The sequence below is a fragment of the Callithrix jacchus genome, chromosome 1 (assembly GCF_049354715.1).
Source record: "Callithrix jacchus isolate 240 chromosome 1, calJac240_pri, whole genome shotgun sequence".
In the NCBI taxonomy this organism is placed as follows: Eukaryota; Metazoa; Chordata; class Mammalia; order Primates; family Cebidae; genus Callithrix; species Callithrix jacchus.
In genome coordinates this window covers 113,029,234-113,051,109 of record NC_133502.1, presented here as the reverse complement: position 1 = coordinate 113,051,109, position 21,876 = coordinate 113,029,234, and the positions used below count along the sequence as shown (strand labels likewise).

The 21,876-nt window shown below is 43.1% G+C and overlaps 1 protein-coding gene across 1 annotated transcript in view; it reads left to right on the top strand.

The window, feature by feature from the left end:
• GLDC (glycine decarboxylase) overlaps positions 1-21,876 on the top strand; it is a 135,543-nt gene that overhangs the window by 12,024 nt on the left and 101,643 nt on the right. The window contains exon 3 of the mRNA XM_035305377.3: positions 12,424-12,559. Within this exon, the coding sequence (XP_035161268.1) occupies positions 12,424-12,559 (136 nt within the window). The remainder of the gene's footprint in view (positions 1-12,423; positions 12,560-21,876) is intronic.

Below are 21,876 nucleotides of genomic sequence, written 5' to 3'. Positions count from 1 at the left end.
AAGTCCAGAGTATTTATATAAAAATGCAAACAGAGAATTTTAGTAAGGATATTCAATGCCTATATCATCAACATACTAACTGACTTGAAGAAATAAATGTAGACATTGCATTATTTTATACAACTTTCTTAATAGCTACAGGTTTCCAGTGATAAATGTTTCTCTAAGGCTCATGCGTTTTGGGATATAGTTGAACCAAATGTGAGAACAATTTGTACATTGATTTGTCATCATGATTCTGTGATGGATGAGTTCCTGGGAATACTCAGCTAACTGTATGTGAATGTTCAGGTGAATTTTCATTGCAACATGGTGATTCACCTGTATTTTCTGAGCATTTGCTATAAAAAATTACAATTCACTTGGTGTGACTCTGGGTTGGACTGCAAATTTCTCCATAATGCCCTTTTTTTGAGAGTCTCATTCTGTCCCTCAGGTTGAAGTACAGTGGCATGATCATGGCTCACTGCAGCTCAACCTCTTGGGCCCAAGAAATCCTTCCACTTCAGTCTCCTGAGTAGCTGGACTACAGGCATGTACCATCACTTGGGCTAATTTATTTTATTTTGTAGAGGCATGGTCTTGCTATGTTGCTTATGCTTGTCTCTTGGCTTTAAGCCATCCTTCCCCCTTAGCCTCCCAAAGTGCTGGGATTACAGGAGTGAGCCACCATGTCTGGCCCATATGCCTTTGATCTATAAAATAGTATATTTTTCTCAAGCATGATAAATTGTTTGCGATGGACTTTTAGGACATAGCCTTCCCTTCTTGTTCTTGCCCTGCAGGCCACGACAGTGTACCTTTGGGGCAGCAAAGAGGGAAAACAAATACTCTGAGACTTCCACTGATTCTCATTTCGAACTCAGCATTTGCCCTGATTACATAGGTCAGCTGGTATTCCAGACAAATACTATGAATTGCAATGTTTCTCTGTACATTTCTTTAAAAAACATTTGTAGATTAAATGAAAAGGGGCCTCCCACAGAAAGGAGTATGATCCAAGTTCAAGGAGAAAATAACAGACATAGCATCCCTTCCCACTCCCCGCTGTGAATGTTGTTTTGGTTTTGGTACAGCTAGTAGAATCTTGAAGCTGTGCATCTCTCGGGTGATCAGGAAGAGCTGCAAGGACTGCTCACTCATACGGAGACAAGGGACCAAGGAGTCATCAGAAACACAGATGGGACATGCCTCAGCTCCTTTTGAGTGGAGGTGTCCTGAGGAGGGCAGTAACCCCTGAGGGTCATGAAGGACTGAATGAGGCTTGGTATTAATTGGGGCTGAGCAAGAAGACAGGGAAGAGCCTGGCAGGATTAGAGCAAAGAGACAGCCCCAGTTTGGGTCTGTGTGCTGCTGTCCTGACGATGTCCTCACAAATGGCTCAGCTCTGCCCGTCTTCAAGGGTTTTCGGTTCAGTTTCCTCTGTACACTGTGCAGAGCATATGGATTGGATTAGCTTCCCGGAACGATTCAACACATTCTGTGACGCAGCTGACTTTGGTAGTGAAACTCTCCTCTGCCCAGGGAGGAAACTTGACAAATAATAGGGAATTGGGTCTATGTACTGGGTAAGTGGACTTGTTCCAGGTGGCTATGAGGGAGAGAAAGGAGTGCTGTAAATGCCTGGGTGATGCTGGGGAAGGGCTCAGCATGCAGATGGAAATTGCATCCAAATTCTGACTTCCCTTCAGAAAGATGAGAAAGTCCTGACATGCTGTCATTCATGGTCTGTTTGTCTTGATTGACACCCCAGCCCCAATCCCTGGTTCCTGTGCAGCTCTGCAGCCAAGGATTAGGATCCTGGCTAGAAAAATCTGCCCAGGCGGTCTCTTTCCTCACATTCTGGCCCCAACTTTCCCCTTAGCCTCGAGCAGAGAAAGGCCTTTCTCAAACTGGTGACATTGGGCAAATTCAAATATGAGTGTGTTGGTTTTCAGTCCTGATAATTTCCTTGGAGACCTTTTCCTAGTGTCTTGCCAAGCACATGGAGGGCAAAGATTGAGGGAGGCTCTGATGTGGTTAGTGGCTGCTGTGTGTGAGGCATTGCTGTCTGGGCTGCCTGGAACTCACTCTGTGGATGGCCTGCCGGTGTCGAGGACTGACAGGGTCTACACCCATGTACTCGTGTATTTTACAAGGAGGATTTCATTCTAGATGCAACATTTTAATTTAATTTTAAAATAAATAATATAAGCACATTGGACAAAACTCAGAAGCACAAAAAGATATACGGGGAGGCCAGGTGGGGTGGCTCATGCCTGTAATCCCAGCACTTTGGGAGTCTGAGACTGGAAGATTGCTTGAGGCCAGGAGTTTGAAACCAGCCTGGAAATATAGTGAAACCTCGTCTCTCTCTTAAAAAAAAAAGGCTATATAGGGAAAAGGAAGCCTCCCTCCCATTTCCATCATCTTCTATTTATTATCAGTTTCTTGTGAATCATCCCAAAGATGTTCTGTTAATATATAAACATATGCATATATATTATTATTTTACAAATATAAATGATAGCATAATATTGTGTGTGTGTGTGTATAAATATATATATATATTTATAGTGTAAAACTTCAGGTATAGCATTTTTAGATTGTCAAAGAAGCAAAGAGCAAAACCTGAATACATTTTTTCCTTACAATTGAGGCCAAAAAGAAATAGTAGGGTTGTGTTTAGGGTAATGAGTTAAGGATGGGAAACAATGTGTGTGTGTGTGTGTGTGTGTGTGTGTGTGTGTGTGTGTTTAGTTGCAGCAGGTATCTTGACTCATATAGATTGCCTGTCCATTTTAATGACATTTCCCCAGTTTTTGTGCAAATTCACATAAACAAGATATTAAAACCTAGTCCTAGTAATATATTGAAAATTTAACAGCTATTGAGAGGCTGAGGCAGGTGGATCACCTGAGGTCAGGAGCTTGAGACCAGCCTGACCAATATGGTGAAACCTCATCACCACTAAAAATACAAAAATTAGCCAGGTGTGGGGGTGCATATCTGTAATTCCAGCTACTCAGGAGGCTGAGGCAGGAGAATCACTTGAACCCAGGAGGCGGAGGTTGCAGTGAGCCGAGCTTGCACCATTGCACTCCAGTGGGGTGACAGAGTAAGACTGTCTCAAAAAAAGAAAAGAAAATATAACAGTTAATCATCTTACTGCTATTGGAAAGCATTTATTTGATGTAGTGGTTGGTTCAAAATTCTTGCTATTTTAGGCTCAGTGGCAAGGGAGTTGCTATAGAATGGCTCTTATGTGGAATGATGTAAAGAGGAAGCATTCATTCTGAATTCTGGGAAGCAGCAGCAGTGCAAGTTCTTACCTGCAGATTCTTAGGAAGTGATGCCTAGAGGCCACTGAACTCTGTTCTTGGTACATTAGGACCAAGAGATTATGCAATGCTCTGAGGCAGAGTAATAAACAAGGTCAGAAGCAGGCCCTTATTCTGCAAGAAAAGAACTTACTGTGTAGGCTTCTGAAGGATTGCCTGAATTCCTTCATGGTGGAGAGTGCAAAATAATGCACAGCCACTGGTTGCCCTGCATAAGGTAAGGATCTGGAAGATAACAGCTTGCCTCCAAGCATTTCTTTCCTTTCCTTTAGGCAGGGTCTCGCTCTGTCACAGGGGTGGGAGTGCAGTGGTGCAATCACAGCTCACTGCAGCCTCGGCCTCCTGGGCTCAAGCAATCCTCCTGCCTCATTTTTAAATTTTTTTGTAGAAACGAGGTCTCACTATGTTGGTCAGGTTCGAACTACTGGGCTCAAACAATCCTTCTGCCTTGGCCTCCCAAAGTGCTGGCATTATAGGTGTGAGCCACCGCCCCCAGCCTTCAAGTGTTTCTTAATGGATGGACCCCCTTTCTCATTTGTTCTCTTTCCCCCCTGGTTAGTTTCTTTGTAGTTCCTGTTGAGGAAGATAGCTACAGAAATTAGGCTTATGCACTGGAGCCAGCTGGTTTTGTCCAGTTGAAAGGAGAAGTGTGAGAAATGTGCTCTGCTGTGAGATTTGCTGGGGGGTGGGGGGTCATTGTAGTTTTCTTTTTCTCTTTTCTGATTTGCTGCCCAAGGATTGGATGGCACAATCACCTTTTCAGAATACTTTTTTTTTTTTTTTGAGACAGAGTCTCACTCTTGTTGCCCAGGCTGAAGTGCAATGAAGCTATCTTGGCTCACTGCAACCTCTGCTTCGCGGGTTCAAGAGATTCTCCTGCCTCAGCCTCAAGTAGCTGGGAATACAGGCACCTGCCAACATGCCTGGCTAATTTTTGTATTTTTAGTAGAAATAGGGTTTCACCATGTCGTCCAGGGCAGTCTTGAACTATTGATCTCAGGTGATCTGCCCACCTCAGCCTCCCAAAGTGCTGGGATTACAGGTGTGAGCCAGCACACCCAACCTCAGAATGCTTCTTTTTTTTTTTTTTTTTTTTATTTTTGGGGGGGGGAGGAAGGCAGGAAGGAAGGGAATAAGGACGGTAGGGAGGAAGGAAGGGATGAAGGAAGGAAGGAAGGGAGGAAGCGGGGAGGGAGGGAGGGAAGGGAAGAAAGGAAATCAAGCAATGAAAGAGACATTGCTGACCTGGATCTAGAGGTTTACAAGTTGATTTTTTTTGAGAGAAGGAAAGAAAGAAAAAAAAATAAAGGAGAGGAAGAAAGAGGAAGAGAAAGAGGGAGAGTAAATGGAAATATTGCTTTATTTTGAAAAAAATTGGGTATTAATAATGGCCAATCAATGTTTCATTTAAACTAATGGGTAGGTGTGATGTGGTATTGACAAGAATGTATATTTTGTGTATTTGAAGTGGAGAGCTCTATAAATATTTATTAAGTTTACTTGTTCTGGATCTGAGTTCGAGTCCTTGATATCCTTATTAATTTTCTGTCTCATTGAATCTAAGTCTCCTATCTGGGTGTTAGGATCATTAGCTCTTATTGTTGCATTGATCCTTTTACCACTATATCTTTGTTGCTTTAAAATCTATTTTATCCGATACGAGAATTGCAACTCCTGCTTTTTATTTATTTATTATTTATTTTTGCTCTCCATTTGGTTGGTAAATCTTTCTCCATCCCTTTGTTTTGAGTCTTTGTGTATCCTTGCATGTGAAACAGGTCTGGATGTAACATGCCGTTGGGTTTTGGCTGTGTCTTTTGATTGGGAATTCAGTCAATTTAAATTTAGGGTTACTGCCATTTGATGTTGACTGGCTGTTTTATCCATTTGTTGGTGTAAATTCTTCTTTATGTTGGTGCTCTTTACTTTTTGGTGTATTTTTAGAAAGGCTAATACTGGTTGTTTCTTTCTGTGTGTAATGCTTCTTTCAGAAGCTCTTGTAAAGCAGGCCTGGTGGTAATAAAATCTCTGAGTTCTTGCTTGTTCATAAAAGATTTTATTTTTCCTTCAGTTGTGAAGCTTAGTTTGGCTGGATATGAAATTCTGGGCTGAAGGTTCTGTTCTTTGAGGATGTTGAATATCAGCCCCCACTCTCTTCTGGCTTGTAGAGTTTCTGCTGAGAGATCTGCTGTAAGTCTGATAGGCTTGCCTTTGTGGGTAACCTGACCTTTCTCTCTGGCTACCCTTAGTATTTTCTCCTTCGTTTCAACCCTGGTGAATCTATCGATTATGTGCCTTGGGGTTGCTCTTCTTGAGGAATATCTTTGTGGTGTTCTCTGTATTACCTGGGGTTGAATATTGTCCTGTTTTGCTAGTTTAGGAAAATTTTCCTGAATAATATCCTGAAGAATATTTTCCAGCTTGGATTCATTCTCTCTGTCGCATTCAGGTATACCTATCAAACGTAAATTAGGTCTTTTCACATAGTCCCACATTTCTTGGAGACATTGCTCATTCCTTTTTATCCTTTTTTCTCTAATCTTGCCTTGTTTTATTTCATTAAGTTGGACTTCGACCTCTGATATCTTTTCTTCTGCTTGAACAATTCGAGTGTTTAAACCTGTGCATACTTCTCGGAGTTCCTGTATTGTATTCTTCAGTTCCATTAATTCACTCATACTCCTCTCTAAGTTGTCTATTCTCAATAGGATTTCATCAAGCCTTTTTTCAAAGTTCCTAGTTTCTTTATGTTGGGCTACAACATGTTCTTTTAACTCACCGAAGTTTGTTATTATCCATTCCTTGAAGAGTGATTCTGTCATCGGGATGCGTTCGTTCTCCATCAAGCCTTGTTCCATTGTCGATGTGGAACTGTGATCATCTTTAGAGGGAGAGGCGTTCTGACTTTGAGTATTCTCAGCTTTTTTACGCTGGTTTCTTCCGGTCGTTGTAAATTTATCCTCCTGTCGTCTTTGAAATTACCAACTTTCAGATTAGGTCTCTTGAGTGGACGTCCAGGTTGTTAGTTCCCAGGGCCAGAGCAGCGGCGTTAAAACTGATGGTGCTTTTCTGCCCAGGATTCTCCTGTCTGGCTTCCTTCTTGTTTCCGTAGTAGGCGACTCTGCCTTCCTGGGGCTCCAAACCTCGGTCAGAAGGGGAACCGGTCCTGTTTACTCTGTGCCGAGCGCTCCCGCGCCGAGGTGCCAGCGGAACCGCTGCGCAGACCATGAGAGTCACGCTGGCGACTGGTGTGTTTCCACCACTGGGGGATCTTCTGCTCTGTGAGCGACCCGACTTTGTCTGAAAGTGTGGCGTCCTCTAGTTCTCCGCGCCTTCCCTGAGAGCTGCAATCCCGGGATGTTAGCGATCGGCCATCTTGGATCGTCAGAATGCTTCTTTTACTATTCAGGAGGAGAAGGCTGCAACTTTGAGATTTAAGAACCCAATGCTGTTTTTTTGTTTTTTATTTTTATTTTTTATTTTTGAGGCAGTCTTGCTCTGTCACCCAGGCTGGATCAGCTCACTGCAACCTCTACCTCCTGAGTTCAAGCCGTTCTCCTGCTTCAGCCTCCCCAGTAGCTGGGATTACAGGCACATACCACCACGCCCGGCTAATTTTTGTATTTTTGGTAGAGTGGGGTTTCACCATGTTGGCTAGGCTGGTCTTGAGCCAGGACCCAATACTGTTTCCTCTAGAAAGGGAGCTCTTTTTCATGAGAGAAGAGGAGTACAATGGTGGGAATTCTGTGTTTAATTAGGGTTTGAGGTTTTATTTAGTTATCATCATGTCCCCCTTAACTTTGACTTAGAGACTGGATTCTGCTAAGTTCGACTTCAGGTTGTTCCAGCAGGTAGATCTCTGATTGTGGACTTCTGTGTCTTCTCTCCTTTTCTCTGCATCTATTGCTGTCTTGACATCAAAGTAACTCAAACTCTGGGCTTCTAAGAACACTGGATTGGTTCTTCTGCAGATTTGGCCAAAGTGATAGATATTTCATGAGTGGGTTTGAGGAATGGCAACCAGTGAACAAATGTTTGAAACAATTCAGACACTCACTAGGCTGTTTGTTTGGGGGATTCTTTTTATTATTATGTGGCTGTGGAAGCCTGAGGTCTTAGATTTTTATCAGTAAGAAGCAGCTTACCTCTCTGTTCATCAAGTCACAGACTGTCTTGGTTTCTAGCTGGGAAGTTTGTGTTGGGAAGTTTTGTAGTGTTGGGTGATGGATGAGTGAACAGGAAAGAAGCACGACTAGGATATACCCTTAATGGCTCAAAAGTGTCCATTAACTTGTTGTATAGGGGACAGCTCATTCTATTAACTCACTTTGTTCTCAACAGTAGGTAAAATTAGGCATAACAACTAGGCTATCATGAGAACCAATCCAGGAAAATTCATATTGGCCCCAAGATGGATAGGGACAGAGTACACAGGTGCTTGAGAAGTTCGGCTGGTCCTATAGAATAGACTAGAGTATATATTTGTCGACTTAGAAACTTCTTTGTCTCATGTTTGACAGTTTTCATGCTTCCGAGTCTTACCTATAATTAATATTTCGTTCTTTATTTAAGCTAGTTTGCCTTTTAAAATTTTCAGGCATTTGATTCAAGTGTGTAAGACATCAGCAGCTGCTCTGAAGGATGCCGATTTGTATCTGGAGACCCCGAACTGATGCGGATTGGGCCAGTGAGTTCCTGGCTGGTCTGATGTGGTGTCTTCTCTTCCTTACTGTTGAGGACATGGGACAGGGTGGGACCAGGGCCTGAGTGGCAGGAGGTGACAGAAGGGAGGGAGATGGGAACTGGGCTGTAGTCAGGACTCTCTCACAACAGGGCTTGACCCTTACCTATTACCTCCTGGACAGCTGTGCAGAAGAGAGGTATGAGAGAATGGGTTTTCTTGTGAAAGGAAAATTCAAATCTCTCTTCTACCTGAGAATTTAGGGACTCCACACATCACCATCCCCCTTGGAAGCACTGATGATTTTCACATTTGAATAAAACACTTGAAATTTTTAAAAGGCCAATTAGTATAAATGAAGAACAATGTGATTAATTATGAAGACCCAGAGGCATAAAAGTGGTCAATCTTGAAACACAGCAGCAGGCGCCATCTTGGTTCTTGTGTTCCTTCTTCTGTCAAGTGAAAAAATAAACTACCATTTTTATTTTTTGCAATACTCCCATTCAATTGGGCTTCTTTTTATTTTTTTATTCTTTTTTTTCAATCCTGCTCCTTCTGTAGGCAGGATTGAATTAAGCTTCTTGACTGGTCTCCTGGAGCTAATTGTCAGGATTAGGGTGATGCCCCACCCGCTTCCTGGGATTTTAGCCTCCCCCTTCTTTGGGTGAGAGCCTGTCTACTCCTTCCCAAGAGGTAGCCTCAGCTGCAGACCCATGAAACTTTAACCCTACATTTCCTTACCAGTGGGAATTAACATAACAGCTAGGGCCACTATCAGAGGAGTGGAAAATAAAACCATAGTAAAGAGACCTTCCAAAAGTCTCCAAGCAAAATCAAAACACATTTGAGCACCTCCATATGGGGCAAGAGCAGCAGATTTTCGCTGGAGGGCCGGCATCATATGTTCTCAGACGGAAGAGATCTGGAGTTTGGTTTAGTTCGAGATTCTTCTCAGCCTCCAGCCCCGAGCTCCAGGGCTTCTGTTACCTCCCTCTGAGTCCTTGAAGTGCTTTTTTCAGAAAACTTGACCTACTGAGGGACTGTAATTGTGGCTCTTGGCACAATAGCCAAATTCCTATCTCTCTAATCCTGTTTTGTCTCCTGGGGCCAGGGTATGAGGAAGGAGAGTTCTGCACTGAAAAAATTATGTTAGCAGTTTCACTCACTATGAAGACTATTTGTTTAAATAATCCCTTTGGCTCCCACCAATGTCCACAATGTCCATTTAACTATTTCTAATTATTTCAATTACTATTATATTACTTTTCCCCAGGCATGGAGCCAGTTAAAAGTCAGCCACTGAGTTGGTTCTCTCAGACATGCTGCTTGTGGAACAACTTGGCTGCAAGACGGTACTGCTTTCCTTTCCCATGCCAGGCCGTGTGAGTGAGAGAGCGATCAGTGGAAACCTTTGGATTGGATAGTTGGTGGTTCTGGTTTGACCTCTGGCCACATCACTCTGAGGGACTGTGGGGGAAGCTGCTGCACCCCTCTGCACACACTTCCGACACATCCCAGAACTGTAGCACCAGCTCTCTCAAGCCAGTGGATAATGTTGATTAGTAAAGAGAATGCTACTGTTGGGGTTGATTACTTCCACTAGTAGAATCTTAACTTCTATTTATTTATTTTCTTTTTGGAGACAGTATCTTGCTCTGTCGCCCAGGCTGGAGTTTAGTGGCGTGATCTTGCTGGAGTGCAGTGGCACGATCTCGGCTCACTGCAACCTCCGCCTCCGGGGTTCAAGCAATTCTGCTGCCTCAGCCTCCCAAGTCGCTGAGATTACAGGCACACACCACCACACCTGGCTAATTTTTGTGTTTTTAGTCGAGATAATGTTTCACCATGTTGTCAGGCTGGTCTTGAACTCCTTGACCTCAAGTGATCCTCTCGCCTTGACCTCCCTCAGTGCTGGAATTACAGGTGTGATTCAGCGTGCCTGGCCAACCTGAGCCTTTTTTAACTGGCCAACTGGGCCCAAGAGTATTACCATATCTCCTAAAAATGGCTGATATAGTTTCTTTATTCGTTTCCTACAGCTGCCATGTAATATAGTACCACAAACTAGATGGCTTTCCTTTCCCATGTCAGACCGAGTGAGTGAGAGAGCAATCAGTGCAAACCTTTGGGCTGGAAAATTGGTGGTGCCAAAAACAGCAACCTGTTGACTACCAGTTCCGTAGTCAGAAATCAAGATGTTGACAAAGTTGGCTCCTCTCTGGAAGCTCTGAAGGAAGATCAGTTCCCTGCCTCTCTCCTAACTTCTGGGGGTTGCTGGCAGTCCATGGCACTCCTTGGCCTGTGGATGCATCGCTGCAGTCTCTGTTGCCATCATCATATGGATTCTTCTTGCGTGTGTTTCTGTGTGTCCCAATTTTCCTCTTCTTATAAGGACAGCAGTCATTGGATTAGGGCTGACCCTAATCCAGCATGATCTCATTTTAACTTGATTACATCAGTGGAGACCCTATTTTCAAATAAGGTTATATTCAGAGGTACCAGGGGTTAGGATTTCAAAGTATCATTTTTAGGAACATGATTTAACTTGTAACACTCCTTACCCATCTCCCTCCTGGACTATAGTGCTGGCCTCTTACTGTATCTCCCTGAAGCCAGGGTCTCCCCTCAGTGACCTTTCCACACTATCAGTAGAATTATCTTTCTATATTGTAAAAAGAATCATATTCTCCAGTTTGATTTCCAAAGGCTAAACTCAGTTCGGCAGACAAAGCCCTTCACAGACCGTTGTCATTTGAGAGCTGGACCTTTTGTCCACATGGTATAATGCAGGACAGGGACCTGCACTCCCTGCACAGGATCATAATTGAAGTTGGACTCGCCTACAAGGCACTGCTAATTAATCTTTCCTCCTACTGGGCATCTGAATCATTCTGCCCCTAAGAAGATTATTTGGGAAGTGACTGGATTAGTAATCCTTTAATTTAAAGTCATGTGACCTCAGCCAAGTGACTTATGTTCAATCCTCAGTGTCCTAGGCTGCACAAAAAGCATATGGTACAATTCCTGGAAGAAAAATATTCAATAAATGTCAAATGCTGTTATTATTTTATTATATGAATGACCCGAAAAAGGGTACCACCTGCATCCAAGTACGCTTATACTTCTTAATTAATGAGAATGCTGGTAGAAACTGCATGAAGGGGTGTGTGTGTGTGTGTGTGTGTGTGTGTGTGTGTATTTTGAGATGGGGGTCTCACTCTGTTATCCAGGTTTGAGTGCAGTGGTGCCATCTTAGCTCACCCCCCAGGCTCATGTGATTCTCTCACCTCAGCCTCCCAAGTATGCAGGACCACGGGTGCAAACCACCATACATGGCTAATTTTTCGTATTTTTGGTAGAGACTGGGTTTCACCATGTTGCCTAGGCTGGTCTTGAACTCCTGAACTCAAGCAATCTGCCCACCTTGGGCTCTCAAAGTGCTGGGGTTAGAGGTGTGAGCCACTGTGCTCAGCCCTGCATGAGAGTCTTCTATTACAATTGATATTTTCTTTTTTCTTTTCTTTTCTTTTTTTTCAAACAGAGTTTTGTTCTTGTTGCCCAGGCTGGAGTGCAATAGTGTGATCTTGGCTCACTACAACTTCTGCCTCCCGGCTTCAAGAGATTATCCTGCCTTAGCCTCTTGAGAAGCTGGGATTACAGGCCTGTGCCATCACACTCAGCTAATTTTTGTATTTTAAGTAGACATGGGGGTTACTCCATGTTGGTCAGGTTGGTCTTGAACTCTTGACCTCAGGTGATCAATCTGCCTTGGCCACCCAAACTGCTGGAATGACAGGCATGAACCACCATGCCCGGCACAACTGACATTTTCTACTGTTGGGTGATGGGGTTTTTATAAGTTGCCCTTTCAGTGACAGAAAGGAAGAATGTGCAACTGAGTAGAACAATTTTAGAGAAAAATGTAGATTGTGTGTTAATTCGACTGAGGCCGCGCCTACTTCTGGAGAGTGTAAGGCAGTTTAGAAGGTAAAACACAGTATGGTTTTTTTGTTTTGTTTTTTTTAGTTCTGTGACTCTAGCCAAAGAAAAATACAGTATTTCACTGGCAGTAAGACAGAATTTTTATTTAGCTATATACAGCAGAAAAAGAAAGGGAGTAGAAAAAACCTGGAATGAGGCATGTATTAAAATGGGCAATTCTGGCAAACAGAACCGAATAAGGAAGAGTTAAAACAATGATGAGGGGCAAACCTTGAGGAGAAATTTAGAGTTGTTTGGGGATTTTTGTTTTTTGAGATGTCACATACAGTACTAGTGTTGGCTGGATGGATGACCCTTATCTTTCCATATGGTTATTCTCTCATAAATGTTCAAACAAAATGGGGATTTTAAACTGTAATTAGAGCTCCTTTCTGAGATATCTTCTCTCTGTAACATTTCTTTCTTTCCCACAATCAGGTGAAAATGAAATCCTTGCAACTCTGCATGCCATTTCAAGCAAAAACCAGATCTGGAGATCATATATTGGCATGGGCTATTATAACTGCTCAGTGCCACAGACGATTTTGCGGAACTTACTGGAGAACTCAGGATGGTAATGTATTTCTCAGTTCAAGAACAGGGCTACTGTGATTTGTGTAATTCTCTCCATCCTCCACCTGTCCCCATGCACTCTCAGAACCTCCACACGGCACCCACTCCCCAGTGCTGTCTCCAAGCTCCAGGAACCTAACAGATTTCTCTGGATTGGGAAATGTTCTTGCACAAATGTTGAGAAACTAGAGGTTTCTTCCCACTTCCAGTCCCATAACATGTGTTAGGATGCTAAATTGGGGACCTGGTCATCTCTTTCTCTTCTCCAACTTAATTTCTGTGCTGTATTTGAGTAAGATGTGAAACCTGCGGGTAGGTTTTACTCTCCTTGGAGACCATGGGACTTAGGCTACTTTGGAGCTAACTCAGTGAGTCAGTGGGGGAGTCTGGGAGAGAATCTTGGTCTGCTGTCTTCTGTTAGGATTTCCCCTGACCACCCCACCTAAATGGAGTCTTGCTCTGTCGCCAGGCTAGAGTGCAGTGGCATGATCTCAGCTCACTGCAACCTCTCCCTCCCGAGTTCAAGCAATTCTCCTGCCTCAGCCTCCTGAGTAGCTGGGATATAGGTGCCTGCCACCATGCCCTGCTAATTTTTGTATTTTTAGTAGAGACAGGGTTTCCCCATGTTGGCCAGGCTGGTCTTGAACTCCTGATCTCAGGTGATCTGCCTGCTTCAGCCTCCCAAAGTGCTGGAATTACAGATGTGAGCCGCAGCACCCGGCCTTTCTGTTAGGATTTTTAAGGGGAATGGATAATCGTGTTCCCTTACCCTCCCACCCCCAAATTTTTTATTCACAACTGACTGACAGACATGTGTTGGAGATCATAACATAAGCTTTATTGCTGGCACTTTATAGAGAAAGAGAACATGTGCATTCTGTAGACAGGCTCATCTAGAAAAGATGAGAAAGGCCTGAACGATGCGTGATCAGTTACTTATTCCAGTCTCACCTCAACAGTTAGGCAAGTCACTCCTACTTGTAGGTGTGTGTGTGTGTCTGTGTGTGTGTGTGCATGTGTGTGTCTGTCCATGCATGTCTGCTTCTCCTGCCCACTCCCGCCCTCACTGACAGAATAACACAGAAAACATTTCTCCTGCATTTGAGAAAATACTTCTAGTCCACTTCCATGCTATTTCATTATTTTCCGTTGCTGTTTGCTGTATGATGTAAAGAACCAAATGGGCCAGGTGTGATGGCTTACGCCTGTAATCTCAGCATTTAGGGAGGCCAAGGCGGGCTGATCACCTGAGGTCACGAGTTTGAGACCAGCCTGACCAACATGTGGAAACCCTGTCTCTACTAAAAATACAAAATTAGCCAGGCGTGGTGGCACATGCCTGTAATCCCAGCTAATCGGGAGGCTGAGGCAGGAGAAACCCTTGAACCTGGGAGGCGGAGATAGCAGTGATCCCAGATGGCACCATTACACTCCAGCCTGGGCAACAAGAGTGAAACTTTGTCTCAAAGAAAGAAAAAGAGAGAATCGGCTTGAATCTGGGAGGTAGACATTGCAGTGAGTGGAGATAGCACCACTGCATTCCAGCCTGAGTGACTGAGCGAGACTCCGTCTCAAAAAAAAAAAAAATAGAAAGAAAAAATGGCAAAGACCACAGCTGCCTGGGAAGACTGAAGAATGAAATTTCAAAAGAATGTCAGCTGAGGAGCAAGATCATGCTAGGTGGAGAAGATTCTAGACTGAAGGGACACCACAGAAAAGAAAGCGTGGAAGGGCGTGGCTTGAGGAGAACGAGAGGAGTCCTGGGTTTGTCCTCAGGTCGGGAAGCTGAGGCTTGAAGAATGAGCAGATGAGAGAAATGGAATGCCTGCCATCCTCAGACCTGTGTCCAATACCTCTGTCCATGCATCATCAGGCAGATCTACATCCAGAGCTCACTTCTTTTTTTGTGTATTTTTTTTCTCATGGAGGAAGAGGTTTGTAGTAGTAGCAGTGTAATCTGCAAGGCCAGGCTCTAAAACCAACGAGTCTGCTGAAAACCTAAGCTGCTTCAAGCCAGAGTTTCTTTTTATAAGTGTTAAGAAAATTTGAAATATATATTCAATATCTAATACTTGAAATAGATATCTGATACATAATATTTGAAATATATAATATATCCTCTTTTTTCTTTTTTTTGAGATAGTTTCCTTCTGTTGCCCAGGCTGGAGTGCAATGCTGTGATCTTGGCTCACTGCAACCTTCACCTCCCAGGCTCAAGTGATTCTCATGCCTCAGCTTCCCTAGTAGCTAGGATTACAGGTGTGCACCACCACTCCCATCTAGCTTTTGTATTTTTAGTAGAGACAGGGTTTCACCATGTTGGCCAGGCTGGTCTTGAACTCCTGGCCTCAAGTGATCCGCCTGTCTTGGCCTCCCAAAGTTCTGGGATTACAGGTGTAAGTCATTGTACCCCGCTATGAAATATATAATATATCCTTTAAAGTTCTTTTTATTTTTATTTTTGTAGAGATGAGATCTTGCTATATCGCCCTGGCTGGTCTTGAACTCTTGGGCTCAAGTGATTTTCCCACAGTCTCCCAAAGTGTTGGGATTACAGGTGTGAACCACCACACCCGGGTATATATAATAACACACACATGTGTAATGTTTATGTGCAGTTTTAAGAATAGCAGAACAGACCAGGCATGGTGGCTTAGACCTGTAATCCCAGTACTTTGGGAGTCCAAGGCAGGTGGAGCACGAGGTCGGGAGTTCAAGACCAGCCTGGCCAATATGGTGAAACACCGTCCTTACTAAAAATACAAAAATTAGCCAGATGTGGTGGCACTTGCCTGTAGTCCCATCTACTCAGGATTCAGCCTCACTCTGTCACCCAGAATGGAGTGCAGTGGTGTGATCTCAGCTCACTGTAACCTCTGCCTCCCAGGTTCAAGTAATTCTCCTGCATCAGCCTCCCAAGTAGTTGGGATTACAGACATGCATCAGCACTCGCAGCTAAGTTTTGTATTTTTAGTTGAGATGGGTTTTCGACATGTTCGCCAGGCTGGTCTTGAACTCCTGACCTTATGATCTGCCTGCCTCGGCCTCCCAAAGTGCTGGGAATACAGGCATGAGCCACTGTACTTAGCCGATCTGATGGTTTTATGTGTTTGGTAGTTTCTTCTGTGGGCATTCTCCCTCCTGCTACCTAGTGAAGAAGGTGCTTTGCTTCCCCTTTGCTTTCCACCATGAATATAAGTTTCCTGAGGCTTCCCCAGACATGTGGAATTGAGTCAATTAAACTTCTTTCCTTTATAAAAAAAAAAAAGAGAGAGAGAGAGAAAAAAAAAAAAGAAGCAAATAGAGGTTTACATTTCAATACCTAACAAGAAAACACCTTGGACCTCCCTTGACAGGCAGAAGCCATGGTTCCAAAAGTGTCTGAGGGCAGTTCAGGACATCTGCCTCTTCTGTTCATTGGGAAATAATGTCTAACTAGAGGAGGAACGATGGGCTCTTCTTTCCCATCTTTTTGGATTGGTGCCATTTTATACACTAGACACTTTGAGTTGAAATTTTATTTTATTTTATTTATTTATTTTTTGAGATGGAGTTTCGCTCTTGTTACCCAGGCTGGAGTGCAATGGCGCGATCTCGGCTCACTGTAACCTCTGCCTCCTGGGTTCAGGCAATTCTCCTGCCTCAGCCTCCCCAGTAGCTGGGATTACAGGCACGTGCCACCGTGCCCAGCTAATTTTTTGTATTTTTAGTAGAGACGGGGTTTCACCATGTTGACCAGGGTGGTCTCAATCTCTTGACCTCGTGATCCACCCTCCTTGGCCTCCCAAAGTGCTGGGATTACAGGCATGAGCCACCGCACCCAGCCTGAAATTTTATTTTAAATGATGAAATAAGCCGGGCGTGGTGGCTCAAGCCTGTAATCCCAGCACTTTGGGAGGCCGAGGCGGGTGAATCACGAGGTCAAGAGATCGAGACCACCCTGGCCAACATGGTGAAACCCCATCTCTACTAAAACTACAAAAAATTAGCTGGGCACGGTGGCGCGTGCCTGTAATCCCAGCTACTCGGGAGACTGAGGCAGGAGAATTGCCTGAACCCAGGAGGCGGAGGCTGCGGTGAGCCACGATCGCGCCATTGCACTGCAGCCTGGGTAACAAGAGCGAAACTCCATCTCAAAAAAAAAAAAAGAAAAAAAAAGACTTCCCTAAATGGGAAATCATAAGTTGCATTGAAATATCCAAGTACATGCTCCCAATCAACGAGTGTTAATAATTTGGTCAACACTTTGCATCTTTGCTTTTCCATCATTGCAAATGCAGTCCTGGTGCATGCACGTGCTTTGTCCTAGATGCAGTTATTTTCATCATATCATTAAAGGAGCTGGATCTCTCAGTACAATCACTCCTATATTGCTGTTCCTGCGCATAACTCTTAGTTTCAATATGCTCCGCTTCTTTATTAACAAGGGGACAGGAAAATCAAAGAACTAGTTTCTCTGTAGTGTATGTCAATGCATTTGCATTGATGAAGGCTTCTTTTTCACTGTGGTATTGGTAAAAATTTTAATGGTAAACTCCGAGGTTGATTTGAAAAGAAAATGGCCTGTTTCTCTTCCCCCTTAAGAAAAGCCTCAAAAGTACATGAATGGTCTGCAACGTTCCAGCCATCTGAATACTGGCCAGTAGCCCTTGCTCTTGGTGGCTGTACACAATATTCACCATATTGCTTTCTGGCTATGGACAGATGTTAATTTACTGTAGGAGCAGCCAGTGTTTTGAGAAGGAGACGACATCCTGTACTTTTCATTCGCTTTTTGGGTGCATTTTAAACACTGTTTCTTTTTATTCTCTGAAAGCTGATCTAAACCAGAGAATGATACTGCACCCCACCAGCACTGATAGGGAGGGCTGTGCACATGTGGGTGGTAGACTTCACGTTATCATCTTTCTGAATGGTTTCTATAGAGATGGAACCAACAAATTCCGGTGACGTGAGGGGAAAATAAATGGATGACATAGCCTTGAAAGAAAACAAACGTTTGGGCTCCTGAAAGAAAATTTACATCAGGTTTAGAATTTATTTTATGGGGTTCACTCTTGCATATTTTCAACCGCTGATAGCATCAGAACGTTTACGTTTTCCTTATAGCTATTTCTGTTTGGTATAATTTTGGCAGCAGGATTAAAATGAGAGAATCTCAGGAGTGTTTGTCCTGCAAAAGCCCATGACAGCCTTTCCCAATTCCAGCCAAAATGATAGAAAACACTGATTATTTTGGGTTAACTGTTAATGCCATGTTGAATATATCAAGCATCCTACTTGAGCTAAACTAAATGCCTTCTTGGATGTGCAGATACCTTTTTTTTTTTTTTTTTTAGACGGAGTTTCGCTCTTGTTACCCAGGCTAGAGTGCAATTGCACGATCTTGGCTCACCGCAACCTCCGCCTCCTGGGTTCAGGCAATTCTCCTGCCTCAGCCTCCCGAGTAGCCGGGATTACAGGCACGCGCCACCATGCCCAGCTAATTTTTTGTATTTTTAGTAGAGATGGGGTTTCACCATGTTGGCCAGGATGGTCTCGATCTCTTGACCTCGTGATCCACCCGCCTCAGCCTCCCAAAGTGCTGGGATTACAGGCTTGAGCCACTGCGCCTGGCCGCAGATACCTTTTTATATTTTAAAATATATTTAGAAACAAACCAATTGAGTTAGTCAGTTGGAACATAGACATTATAGATCACAGACACATTTTATTAATCACTATATTTTACTTGATTGAGTCAAACTCTTGTAAGCATGATGGCTAGGCCTTTTGATAATAATTTTCTCCTGAAATGAAGTTATTTATCGTCCCTCAGATCTGAGGCTTACTGTCCTTTAATAGATCATTGTTAAAAGCATTAATACCTGTTTTATTTCAGTAGTGCCAAAAACCTGCTAATACAAGAAGTTTACATGTAAAAGTAGTGAGATTACATATTTGGTATCTTTGCAAGACAACAATTTTAAAGGTCTCTACCTTTAGCAGTGATAAACAACATTGACCTCACCTTGAACTTATAAAAGGGTTGAGAGAGAAATATTACATAAGGGATGAAAAGGATGTAATGAATTTGAATAAAAAATAGTTTTTAAGTGGGAATATATAATAATATCTAAATTGAATTCTGGGGGAGTCCTTTTGGGAAAGGCCTGTCAGCATATGCTTTAAAAAAATTTTTTTGAAGATGATAACGAAAAAAACACCAACTTTTCAAGAGCCAATGGGTCACTGAAAATACTGATCCTAAGTCAGGCATGTTGACTTAGGCCTGTGGTCCAGCTCCTTGGGAGGCCAAGGCAGGAAGATCACATGAGTCCAGAAGTTTGAGACTGTAGTGCCCAATCATCGCACCTGTTAATAGCCACTACACTCCAGGTTGGGAAGCATAGCAAAACCCTGTATACAAATAACAGAAAAGAAAATACTGTACGGGCCAGGTGCGGTGGCTTACACCTATATCCCAGCACTTGGGAGGCTGAGGTGGGCAGATCACTTGAGGTCAGGAGTTCAAGACCAGCCTGACCAACATGGCAAAACTCTGTCTCTATTAAAAATACAAAAAAATTTACCAGGTGTGGTGGCTGTAATCTCAGCTACTTGGGAGGCTGAGGCAAGAGAATCACTTGAACCTGGGAGGAGGAGGCTGCAGTGAGCAGAGATTGTGCCACCGTACTCCAGCCTGGGCAACAGTGAAATTCCATTTCAGAAAAAAGAAAATACTGGTTATTTATTTATTTTTGGTAAGACAGGGTCTCCATCTGTCACTTAAACTAGAGCACAGTGGTGCTCTAATAGCTCACTGTAAACTGGAACTCATGGGCTCAAGTAGTCCTGTCCAGCCTTCTGAGTAGGTGGGTCTTACTGCTGTGAGCCACCTCGCCAGGCTAATTTTTTTTTTCTTAATAGAGACGGGGTTTCACCATGTTGGCAGGATGGTCTCCATCTCTTGACCTCCCTTGTGATCTGCCCACCTCAGCCTCCCAAAGTGCTGGGATTACAGATGTGAGCCACCATGCCCGGCCCTAATTTTTTATTTTAATTTTTAGTAGAGACAAGGTTTCTCTGTGTTGCCTAGGTGGTTCTTGAACTACTTGCCTCAAAAGATTTTCCTCCCAAAGTGCTGAGGTTACAGCTATGAGCCACCACACCTGGTCTGTATACTGAATCTTAAAACACATATAGACAGACATATAGGCAGGAAGCTAGGGATTTTAAAAGTTTCTGAGTGCAAAAGAATCTAGTATACAGAACTAAGTATTAAGAAGCACTGGGTTTTTGTTTTGTTTGTTGAGACAGGGTAGTGTCTTGCTCTGTCATGCAAGCTGTAGTGAATGGCCTGATGTTGGCTCATTGCAGCCTCCACCTCCTGGGCTAATTTATGAGCCACCACACCTGGCCTGTATACTGAGTCTTAAAACACATATAGACAGACACATACAGGCAGAAAGCTAGGGATTTTAAAAGTTTTTAAGTGCAAAAGAATCTACAGATGCTAATTTACAGTTGCTATTATTCACTTAAATAACCTTTGGATAGTACATAAATCTGATTTGAGCATTAAGAAAAGTCTCTCATATAGGTGATGTCATTTACATTGAGAGCCAAGAGATATTGGCTAGAGTGAGATTTAGCTATTTGTCCCAGTTCACAAGTACACTCATGCCCTGTGTAGTGATGTTTTGGTCAGTGACAGATTGTGTGTATGACAATGGTCCTGTAAAATTATACTTCTGTATTTTTACTGTACCTTTTCTATATTCAGAAACACAAATACTTAACCATTGTGTTACAATTGCCTATAGTATTCAGTACAGTAATGTGCTGTACATGTTGGTAGCCTGGGAGTGATAGGCTATGCCATGTAGCATAGGTGTGTAGTAGGATATACATTCTAAGTATGTGTAAGTACACTCTATGAGGTTCACACAACAATGACTCAATCACCTAGTGATGCATTTCTCAAAACATATCTCTGTTGTTAAGTCATGCATGATTGTAGAAAGTAAAATTAAGGCTTGGCACAGTGGCTGACCCCTGTTATCCCAGCAATTTGGGAAGCTGAGGTATAAGGATCGCGTGAGCCCAGGAATTTGAGACCAGCCTGGACAATATAGTGAAACCCTGTCTCTACAAAAAAATAAATAAATAAAACCCAGAGCTTCAGCTGGGCATGGTGGCTCATACCTGTAATCCCAACACTTCGAGAGGCTGAGGTGGGTGAGTCACTGAGCCTAGGAGTTTGAGACCAGCTTGGCCAATGTGGTGAAACTTTATCCCTACGAAAAAATTAGCTGGGTGTGGTGGTGCATGCCCATAGTCCCAGCTACTCCAGAGATGAGGTGGGAGGATTGCTTGAGCCCAGGAGGTGGAGGTTGCAATGAGCCAACATCAGGCCATTCACTACAGCTTGCATGACAGAGCAAGACACTACCCTGTCTCAACAAACAAAACAAAAACCCAGTGCTTCTTAATACTTAGTATTTTTGAAGATTCAGGGAAATCTGTGAATCACTGTACTGCTTAAGAGAATACAGAAAGACCTGCTCTTTCTGAAGAGGAACTTGGTGCTGTGTGCTGGGAGCTTTAGAACTAATTATCAGGCTGGGCGAAGTGGCTCACACCTGTAATCCCAGCACTTTGGGAAGCCAAGGGGGGTGGATCACCTGAGGCTAGGAGTTCGAGACAAGCCTAGCCAACATGGCAAAACCTCATCACAACTAAAAATACAAAATTTAGCTGGGTGTGGTGTTGACTGCTTGCTATACCAGCCACTTGGGAGGCTGAGGCAGGAGAATCGTTTAACCCAGGAGGCAGAGGTTGCACTGAGCCGAGAACTCGACACTGCACTCCAGTGTGGGTGACAGAGCAAGACTCCATCTCAAAAAAAAAAAACAATCCTAATTATCATTTGATTTGGAATTTTACTTCTAAAGATTTATCCTAAGGAAATAAGAACAAGATAAAGATAAGGATCTTCACTATTATGCTATTTCTAATATTTGAAATCAAAAGTAATATTCAACTGGAAGGAACTTGTTAAATAAATAAGATTTACATGAAGAAATTATAATTTATTTAAGCTATAATAAATATAATTATTTATAAATAAATTATGTAATACCATAGAGCAGTTAAAATTATGTTTTTGAATAATATTTAAAGATGTTAGAAATTGTTCGTGGAGTAATGTTAACTGAAAAATGTTAGGATACAGAAACTTATTTTATTTTTAGTAGAGATAGAGTCTCACTATGTTGCCCAGGTTGGTCTTGAACTCCTGGTGCAAGCAAGAAGTGATCCTCCCACTTTGGCCTC